The sequence below is a fragment of the Pelodiscus sinensis genome, chromosome 23, assembly GCF_049634645.1.
Source record: "Pelodiscus sinensis isolate JC-2024 chromosome 23, ASM4963464v1, whole genome shotgun sequence".
Taxonomy (NCBI): domain Eukaryota; kingdom Metazoa; phylum Chordata; order Testudines; family Trionychidae; genus Pelodiscus; species Pelodiscus sinensis.
The window spans coordinates 7,906,671-7,917,619 of NC_134733.1; the positions used below are offsets into that span (position 1 = coordinate 7,906,671).

General features: G+C 44.2%; 1 protein-coding gene across 1 annotated transcript; it reads right to left on the minus strand.

Moving 5' to 3' along the window:
* Positions 1–8,158: 8,158 nt before the first annotated feature.
* RNF186 (ring finger protein 186) lies at positions 8,159–9,704 on the minus strand. The gene has a single exon (XM_025187133.2). The coding sequence runs from the start codon at positions 9,702–9,704 to the stop codon at positions 8,835–8,837; it is 870 nt and encodes a 289-aa protein (XP_025042918.2). The 3' UTR covers positions 8,159–8,834.
* Positions 9,705–10,949: the final 1,245 nt, after the last annotated feature.

Sequence of the window (10,949 nt, forward strand, 5' to 3'; positions counted from 1 at the left end):
TTGTGCATCAAAATCAAAGTTTCCTTGAGCTAGAGTAGAACATTTCTTTTAAAAAGATACTCAGTCCTGATTTCAAGTGATAAAGAATCCACACCATCCCTAAGTAAATTGTTCTAATGCATATCTACCTCTTCCCCTAGCTTAGTGTCATTTGCAAACTTGCTGAGGGTGCAATCCATCCCCTAATCCAGGTCATTAATAAAGATGTTGAACAAAACCGGTCCAAGAACAAATCCTTGGGGGAACTGCTAGAAACCGACCGCCAATCTGACATCGAGCCGTTGATCACTACCCATTGGGCCCAACAGTCTAGCCAGTTTTCTAACCATCTTACAGTTCATTTATCCAATCCATATTCCCTTAACTTGCTGGCAAGAATATTGTGGGAGACCGTATCATATTTCAATAAATATACTTTCAGTTTTAGTAAGAACAAACAGCAATTCCAAAGTATGGAAAGGTCTTACAAACCAAAGCCCCTGAGTTTTAGTCAGTTCTGCCTACAGGTCCCAACAAGGGGAAGAGATTTCTGAAGGCTGTTTAATCTATCAGAAAAAGGTAGAATGAAATAAAATGTTTGGAATCTGAAATTAGAAACATTCAGACTCAAAATAAGATGCACATTTTTAAATGAAGGCTACCCATTAGGGCAGGGGTAGGGTCCAGAGTGACCGGGACAGATTAGAGGATTGGGCCAAAATAAATTTGATGAGGTTCAACAAGAGTCCTGTGCTTGGGACAGAAGAATCGCAAGCATTGTTACAAGCTGGGGACCGATTGGCTAAGTAGCAGTTCTTTAGAAAAGGACCTGAGGATTACAGTGGGTGAGAAGCTGGATATGAGTCAACAGTGTGCCCTTGTAGCCAAGAAAGCTAATGGCATATTGGAGTGCATTAGGAGGAGCATTGCCAGCAGACCCAGAGAAGTGATTATTCCCCTTTATTCGGCTCTGGTGAGACCACATCTAGAATATTGTGTCCAGTTATGGGCCCCCCACTATAGAAAGGATGTGGACGCATTGGTGAGGGTCCAGCAGAGGGCGACCAAAATGATTAGGGGATTGGAACACATAACCTATGAGGAGAGACTGAAGGATTTGGGTTTGTTTAATCTGCAGAAGAGAAGAGTGAGGGGGGATTTGATAGCAGCCTTCAACTTCCTGAAAGGAGGTTCCAAAGAGGCTGGAGAAAGGCTGTCCACAGTAGTGATGGATGACAGAACAAGGAGCAATAGTCTCAAGTTGTGGTGGGAGAGGTCCAGGTTGGATATTAGGAAAAACTATTACACTAGGAGGGTGGTGAAGCACTGGAAGGGGTTATCTAAGGAGGTGGTGGAATCTCCATCCCTAGAGGTTTTTAAGTCTCAGCTTGACAAAGCTCTGGCTAGGTTGCTTTAGTTGGAATTAGTCCTGCCTTGGAGAGGGGGCTGGACTTGATGACCTCTTGAGGTCTCTTCTAGCTCTATGATTCTATGATAAATAAATCAGCAAACTGGAATTCCCCTACCCATTTAATTTCAGAAACACCAAAACATTGTGTTCCCTAAAGGAAAAATATGAAACTGACCTTCTTGTCAGTTCCACCATTGCTATTCAGTTGGGGCTCCCAGCTGCCTACCTCTCTGCTGTAGACTGTGCACTCTGTTTCAAGGAATACTTTGTTGAACCTGTAATAGATTTGATGAAACAGTACAGCTCAGGGAATTGATAGTTTTGCTGGAAAATTTCTGATCAGCTGAATTGGACCATGATCAAGTCACTCCTTAATCTTTGGTTGGATAAATTAAATAGCTAATACTTCTTACATCTTTCATTGGAGAACATGTTTTCAGACCACAAAACATTCTTGTCATTCTTTTCTGAATGCTTTATAATATTTTAGCCTTTTTGGTGTGTGGACACCAGGTCTGGACTCAGTATTCCAGTAGTAGTTTTACTAATCCAGAATATAGACATATCCTCTTCCCCGCTCCTACTTGGCATGCCTTCTTTTATGCACTCAGGGATTGCATAAGTCTTCTTAGCTGTAGCATCATATTGGGAGTTCATGTTCAATTGGATGTCTACCATGATCCCCAAGCTTTTTCAGTATCGCTACATTCCACCATCTTTGCTCCTAGATGTAAGATCTTGCATTTGGCTTTATTAAAACTCATGGTGTTCTAATGTAACCTGCATCCCAAGGGTTTAACATGGGCGGAGTACAGTATGAGAATCCAGATCTTCTCTAGGGCTACTTCTTCCTGTGACACTGACTCATTTTATGGTTTGTGTTAAGACAATTGTAACTTCACTTCCTCAATTCCTTGTTAATAAAGTGGAGATGATCATATGGGTGGGATGTGAGGATTAATCAGAGTTTATAACTGCTGGACATGAAAAGAGCTATGTAAATGCCTGCACCTCCTGATATCTATCACCTTTCCCTTCTTTTTCAGAAGTTGGACACCACTGTTGATCTTTCTGTTTTTACCGTGATTTTTCTTTGTCCAATTCTTTGCACTTTCTTCCCCATAGCATTGTCTCCTCTTTTACTGTGGGATTTCACCATACTGGGGTTCTGTGGCTTTAAACTCCTGCAAAGCTCATTATAAAATACCCGTTTTTCAATCACTGTGACACATATTTCTGGGCTTGGCAAATATTAACACCCTCTGAGAAAGGAAAATGGAGAGAGGAGTTATATATTGCTCAGCACAGACCCACATTTCCTGTGTTTGTGTATTGTGATTGCAGCCTCAAAATCAAAGATGACTAATGTATAGCACATTTCTCGTACAACTCAGGGCCTTTGTACATTCATTATTCTTGAGATTAAAGTTGGATAAGGAAATTTAAAACCTAAGATCACTTAAAGCAACAGCATCAAAACTTTTTTTACTAATCAAGGGCTACAATGGCAACTAATCAGACGTCCAGACGCTGTATCAAAGAGGTACTAAGAGACAGATTGTGATCCCCCTCATCCTAAAGCTAGAGGTAAAACCAATAGTTTTAAGGATGAACTGTCCCATCTTGAGCCTTTTTTCCTGCTCCCAAATTATCTACTTTCAAGTCTTTACAATTGCAAATAAGTAATTGAAAATGTACAATAAATGCCTAATTCAAGTATTTCCTCAATGAATAATACTTGGTCTTCAGAAGATTTACAGTCATTTATGAATATCATAGACACAGCAAGTAGGGATACTGGGGGGTGCTGCAGCACCCCCAAGTTTATGTCCAGTGTGACCCGTTGCCACCTGGAGTCCTGGCTGCTGATCTCACACAATGGATGTAAAATCCTGTTTAATTGGCTAATCGGTTAAACATATGGTTTAACTAATTAACCAATAAAATGGGGAGTGAGCAGTGGGCCACTCCAGGCCTGGCTGAAGTGCTGTCCTCTCTCCTCCTCCCCCCATGCGCCTGCTGCCGGGCTAGAGCAGCTCCCCATCCCTACCCTATAGCTGACAACTCCAACGCCTGTTCCAGACTCAAGTCCCAGGATCCTGGTTGCCTGGCCCGCTGCTTGACCAAGCTGCTGGACCCGGGGTCCTGGCTGTTGGGCTCAGCTCCTGTCCCTGGCCTGGGACTCTGTAGCTGTCCTCAGCTGTGTACCCAACCTGGGGTGGGGAGGGTCATGGACAATGATAAGAGAGGGCACCGCAGCAACCCCGTCCTAAAAATTGTTCCAGTGCCACTGATGAATAGTCCCAACTAGCAACTGGTCTGTGTTGGGTAATTCCACAACTCCTGTGGTAAATCACATGCTTTCTGTTCCTTGATTAGATGAATCAGATAACTAACCAACACAGCATGAACTGTGAATTTTAAACTCAAACATGTCATTTTTTGTGCATATAGAGCATTCAGTCTTAAAATGTATTGGATACGTCTATTTGTGCTCATAAAAGATAGGTGCTCAGATGGCAGTAGGAAGAGACAATGAGAGGACCATAGAAATGAAAAGCTGGAAGGGACCCCAGGACTCACTAAACATAATAACCCTTATGTGCATTAAGTGGCTAAAATGACACTCAGAAGCCAGATACAGGTAGGGTTGCTAGCCTTCCTGACTGGACATCATTTGCATCAAATGCATCCTGTCCATCCAGTTGGGCAAATTGGCAGCTGCAGCGTATTCCAGTCTAGCCTTTAATTGAGTGAAGCGCCTCTCCGATCTGATTGCAGCTGGGATGTTATAAATGAAGAAAACAGACAGGAATGATTGGTGGGACTGAATATTATATGATGTTATAAATTTTAGGGACACTATAACTTGGTTTTATTGTAAGAAAATAAAGCCAGCATGATTACAGGATAATTTGAAGTTCAGTAAATAGAGTTAAATGAGGCTTCTGTGCTTAACAGTGTCTTACACCTCTACTGTAGTTGGCAAGAGAACAGGCTGATGTCAGGTGGACAAATAGCTTAACTCCAGTGGTCCAAAGCACAGTCTGCAACAGCCAGAGACAGCTTGTTTAATACAAACTGATGGCTACAAAACCCCCAGGCGACAGATCCATGTCTAGACTGCCGCGCTGTGTCGGATCAGCTGATCGTCGGCACAGCGCGGCGGCCATGTTTATTTTAATGAAGCGGGGATTATTTAAATCCCTGCTTCTTTGACTATGCCGAATAAACTAATTTACATTGCTCCGTCGATGGAGCCATGTAATCTAGACACACCTTTGCGGGCAGCCACACCACCACCAGAGTGGCCAGCTGGAGATGAGGCTCCATCTTGCCTGCCACTGGTAAGTGGCCTCCCTGACTAAAATCTCTTCCCCGACCGCCCTCTCCACTCTGCACACCCCCCCAGGACCACCACTGGAGCTGGCAAGCCCAGCCCCAGCCACCCTCCTATGTAGGGTTGCCAGATGGTTTCAACAAAAATAGCAGACACACTTGACGTTACATCACAGTCTACATTCCATCTTACTTAGAAAATACCGGACATTTATATTTCCTTAATTTGTTTCCCAAAGAGAAAGCTCAAATACTGGACTGTCCGGTTCAAAACCAGACACCCAGCAACCCTACTCCTACAAGACCCACTAGAGTCCCCCTGCCACCACCTGCACTGCTGGGCTGCCCAGCCTGTGTGGCCCTCCCCTTCTCCCTGGCCCTCTGGCTTCCTTGCTCGAGCCCAGGGAGCATCAGCAGGGGAGGACTGCACAGCCCTCCCTTCCCCTGACTCCCTGGGCTCAGGGGAGTGCTGGCTAGTGTAGGCCTGCCCAGGCCTCCCTTGCCCCCAGTTCCCTGGAGATGGGGGGGGCACTGGCAGAGGCCTGCACGGCCCCCCTTTCTGGCCAGGCCTTGGGAGTGCCGGCCTTGGGGGGACCTGTGTGTCCCTGGCCCCAGGCCAAGCCCCCTCCCTGAACTGTCAGTCCCTGCTAAGGCCTCTTCCCCCAACTTGCGGCCCCAGGCTGGGGTCCCCACCTATATCCAGTCTTCCCCTCTCCCTATGCACAGCCCTTCCTGCTCCTTCACCACAGCTGGACCCCAGCAGCACCAGGTTAGTCTGCTAGTGATATAAAAAGGGCTGCAGTGGGGAACACTATTTAACTTAGGATGGAAACTCTCTGATAATTCACAAAAATGGAACTACAAGTAATTGTCAAAATGAGAACAAGCGCCCAGATCTTCAGATAGTGTAAATCAACATGTAAATTAATGGCCCTCCATTTATTCATACAAGCTGAAGATCAGCTCCAAGATGTTTACAGTTCTAACACATTTGATTCTTTATTTGGTGGGATACAAAAAGAAAGATGCTGCAACAACTGAGCTAGCTCCAGCCTCCAGAGTCAGTTTGAAAACAAAAAAAGGTAAGGAACGGAGAATGAGGAGAATAGAAAGAATAGAAGATCAGGAAAGGAGAGGGAGAGGTTGGTAGGAAGAGGAAATAAGAAGCAGGAGAAAAATAAAAAATAGAAGATGGAGGAAGAGTGGAAGAACTGAGGACAGAAGAAAGAAGGAAAGAGAGGAAGGGTACGTCTAGACTACGTGCCTCTGTCGCCAGAAGCATGAAGATTCGGCTACCCGGCATAGTAAAATGAAGCGGTGATTTAAATAATCGCCGCTTCATTTAAATTTACATGGCTGCCGCGCTGAGCCGACAAACAGCTGATCAGCTGTTTGTCGGCTCAGCGCGATAGTCTGGACGCGCGGGTGTCGACATCAAAGGTATCAACATCAAAGGCCACTTCGTTTTACTATGTCGGGTAGCCTAATCTACATGCCTCTGGCAACAGAGGCATGTAGTCTAGACGTACCCGAAGAGAGTTGTAGAAAGAGGAGTGGAGGGAAGAAAGAATTGCAAACTAAAACTGGATAATTATATGAAATATCAACCAGGCAAATTTGAATTTTCAGACTCAAGCTTCTGCTGCCTACACAAACTTCTTAAATTTCACTGTTGGGACTGATTAAGCCCTTAGAATCTGTTAATGAAATTTGAGTTCTGAAGTCACCATTGCAAGAGATTTATTCTGCCTGTAATTTGCATCTTATTATTACCACCTCAACACTTTCCTCATTAATATCCTCTCTCCCTGTCAGGCTGAAGACTGTTGCCTAATCATTAAGTTAATTCAGAAACAAGATAGACTGAAAGCTAGGATATGCAAAAAATTCCCAGGCATTCCAACTAGGAAGAGCTGAAATGCTCCTAAAAGGGAAAACGTGATATGATAAATAATGAATGCAAAAGAATCCTGTTTTCTTGTATAGTATAACTAGAAAAATGATTTGTCCTATGCTACATAAATGTACTTGTTCACTGTTGCAAATACTTATTTTCACATTGGAACTTGTTTCGCTAGACACAATTTAGCAGCTGTTGCGAAATGAGTCAAACTCCTAAGGCATAATCCACCACCCTTTGAAATCATCTGAATGAGTCCCGTTCCCGTCAATAGGCTTGTGATCCAGCCCACTGGCAGCAGCCTTCTCAAAAACTGAAGAGACATCTAAGCTGAACTACCCCTTATCCCATAAATCTCTAGCACCTTCAAGTCAAATCAAGTCACGAGGCAGTGGGAGGGAAACAAGTACTGCATCGGACTGTGATTGTGTTCTTTGGATCCGTAAAGAATGACATTCTCCAGGCTGTCAGACTCTGACTCCTCTAGCCTCTTTCTAACATGTAAAGCCTAAGAAAAGTTCTTATTCCCTCCAAATGGATTTTCAGCATCATTTGAAATGGGTTTGTCTGTTAATGCTGGGGCCCCAATTTAACAGCTGTGTTTATTAGAGTCCGTGGAGATTTTTGTGATTATTAATATTACCATAGTGCCCAAAAATACAGGAAGACCCTGAGATGTTACGGACTTCAAAGAGTTTAAGGCAGAAGAAAGATTTGTATCTTATCCCAGAGAAGAAGTATACTGCCAAGGCTGATGCCTGTATCATCTCTTTCAATCAATCATCTTTAATCTATTTGCCTAACCGTCAGGCTTTGCCGATTAGTCAGACTAGAGTACTATAGTTACCTTTCATAGTGTTATGATACAAAGTCCATTGGCATGAGTGGAAATCCTCCCTGAAATATAACTGGTTATTTTCCCCCAGTTGAATATTGATCAATTATTTTAGTTGAGTTATACCGTCCTTTCTTCATATCAATTCAACTACAGTTTGTCGCAAGCCTATAGAGGTAGTCCATAAGCTCTCAGCTTTAATTGCTTATTCTTATTCACTTCATTTCTTAGGTGCTTTATTAGCACCAGTCCCCTTCAGGAAAAGAGCTCTGAAGTGCTGTGACAGCTAATTTATGTGTGAAACTCAATGAGACACAGAAATCAAAGAGCAATTAATGTTATTAAACTTTAATGGACACATTGCATACAGAAATACCACAAGTTGTATTTTAGCAAGTTCCTTCTCTTTGATCCCTGCATAAGGAACCACATATCTCAGACTAAGCTCTAGGCTTGATGTGAAGAGAGCAAGAGCACAGAAGTGGTGCAAGACATAAGACTGAACCGTATGAAATTCATCTTCAGGTTAGGGTTCTTTGTTCAAGTAAGTGGTACCATTTGCTGGGTCAGGAAAACAGGAGTGCTTCCATTGAGGCTATCTGATAAAACCCTACTCTGGCTATCTTACCCATTACAAAGATAGCCTCCCCAATTATCACCTCTAATACCATTAGCTCACAGACATTTACCTCCCCCCCCCCCCCCCCCGCATCCCCCTTCTGTTCTGAAATTTGATTTGTCCTTTTCATATGTGTTCAATTTTTTTAACTGTATCCTTTGGTATATATGGTTGTGACTATTTTCTTCCACTATTTGATCTGAGGAAGTGGGTCTGGCCCACGAAAGCTCATCATCTAATAAACCATCTTGATAGTCTTTAAAGTGCTACATAGTCCTGTATTTTGTTTCAGCTACTTAAAAAACTGACTCATTGTGATTACATGTATGGTTGTTTTTATCTTTAGCCCAAGACTCTACCACGAACAAATACACAAGCTAAGACAGGTACTACAAACACAATGGCAGATGTTGTATTGGTCTTCCCAGGAAGCCAGCTGATAAGCATGGTATATAATAAACACTCTGCAGTGCAAGTCAAAAGGTATTGCACCAGAACAAACAAAGCCCAAGCAAGGAAAATCCTAAATTGTTTCTCACCTATCAAAGACATTAAATACCAATGTTTCACTATGTCAGATAATGAAATTAAGCAATATTATGTGTTGTGGCTACTCCTTACCGGGATAATTTAAGGATGTGTTTTGAATTTATTTTATGAACATTTATATTATAATGACCAGCCATTGTTTCCCATTTGGCAACTTGCAAATAACACCAGTCCAAAGTCTCTAGAATGCACACCAGTCTTTTCAGGCAATGGATATAATGTTGCTTTCTTTCTTGTGGCATAATGGAACTGAAATCCCAAAAGATCTCCAGTTGAAACTGGGGTTGCAGCAAAGCACCAAAGACATGATCAATCCCAATATTAGCATAAGGCAAAGAACCCATTGAATCAGTCCAGTGAACATAAATGGGAGTACAAGGATGATCAGGATCACCACGAACAACAAAAGCAACACAAATCTTTGGACAGCTAATTGATTGCTACTGGGAATGTCCTGGTTTTCATAGATAGTGGCATGGCTTGACTGAGTACCACCGATGCCATCCAGTCCTTCAGGAGAGAGGTGTACTTCAGCATGTGGACAAGGGTTTTCCAAATGGCCTACAATATCTTCTTTATCAGGAAGGGTGCGGATAAGCCCTCCAAACACAACAGTGGGTTTTCTGCACAGAGGGCAGAGGATCATCCAGGTGCTGTCCTCATTCTGAAGGATGAGCTTGAGGCAGACTTCACAGAAAGCATGTTGGCAAGCCAGGAGCTTAGGCCTCCTGTAAATATTGTACCTGTTGAAGCAGATTAGGCAGTCCATATCTGCAATTGAGGGTTTGGACGAACTCTGGTGGTCCATTTCTGAAACTGATTCTTTAGAGGAGTCTGGAGCATCCATTACTATCACTGGAGGCTGAACTGAGTTTGGACAGTTCATTTTTGAAGCTGGTAGTTTAGAGGCATCTGGATTGTCCAGGTCGGTGGCTGATGGTGAAGAGGAACCTGGACAAATCTTGTCTGCAGCTTCTTCTTTAGTGGTCTGTAGTCTGTCCAGGTCTGCAGCTGATGGTCCAAGAGAACTTGATTCATTCTTAAAGTGTAGCTTGTCTGCTGAGCCCTCCATGGAGAGAGATCTTGATGCCGTTTTGTTTTGCACAGTTAAGTGTTTGCTGATTCTGCTCTCTTTATACGGACGCTTTATTCCGGTTATGTGTGTTTGAATAATGACCGTTGGCTTTAAGCACGTAGTATTCTCTGACAACAATGACGTTTTTATGAGGAGAGAATCTGTGTTAATCAGTAACTTAACGGCTAAGATATTTTATAATGCCTGATAACATCACTGAGCCATTCAGTCCAAGCAGCAGACCTTGTGGCATCAGTAAGGCTGCAACAAGTCTTGATATGGTGGTCAGGACTGGTGATGGGGGGGCAAAGAGGGCAGGCATGCAAAAAAAGAGCTCAGAATCTGGACTATCTCCTGCACCCAAACTCCTGCCCAGAGCTGCACCCCACAATCTCTCCTGCACCCAAACTCCCTCCTATATCCCACACACCCTCCCACATCTAAACTCTCTCCCGGAGCCCACACTTCCTGCTGCACACCACGCCCCCTCCCACACCCTAACCCACTGCTCCAGCCTGGTGAAAGTGAGTAAAGGTGGAGAAGAGGGAGCAACAGAGGGAGTGGGGATGGAGTGAACAGAGGGAGTGGCTTCAGAGAAGGAGCAGGATAGGGGTGTGGCCTCATGGAAGGGTCGGGCAGTAGTGGTGCAATGGGGCAAGTATGTAGAAAACTTTGCCATGCCAAAAGAATGTGTCCAATAGTGCAGCACAACCAGCAGCTTGCTGCACACCAGCCAGCACAGGCACAGCTTTACCCAAATGTCAGGTGGACCACGTCCACATGGCCAGACCTCATGTGTGCTTGGGGGTCCATTGACTGTTCAGCCCTAGGGTCCAGAATTGCTGTCGGTCATCCTGATAGTGGCCAGATTGTGGCAATAGAACTAGGAATGTAAGTGTAGTTGATTAAGCGATTAATGGATAAGTAAAAGCTTATCGGTTAATGCTATAAACTACACACATTTCCCCGCTAGTAAATTTTTTTGGCAGGCTGGCCAGCAGTTCAGCTCAGTCCTGGCTCATGTCAGTCAGGAGCTCAGCCCTCCCCTTGGGACAGGGGCTGCTGCCACCCCACGCTGATAGAGGCAGCAGTGCAGGATGACAGGCATCCGGTCTGCGAGGGGAGCTGGTTTTTAATTTGGCTCCCCTCATGAACCAGCTCCCACCTGGCACCCCATGCTGCTGCCTCTGATACAGAGGCAGCAGTGCAGAATAGCAGGGGGCTCCTCGGGAGTGGGGCTCG

Bases quoted from the DNA above. Each gene is read 5' to 3' on its own strand.
- RNF186 (XM_025187133.2), bottom strand. From the start codon at position 9,704: ATGGAGGGCTCAGCAGACAAGCTACACTTTAAGAATGAATCAAGTTCT.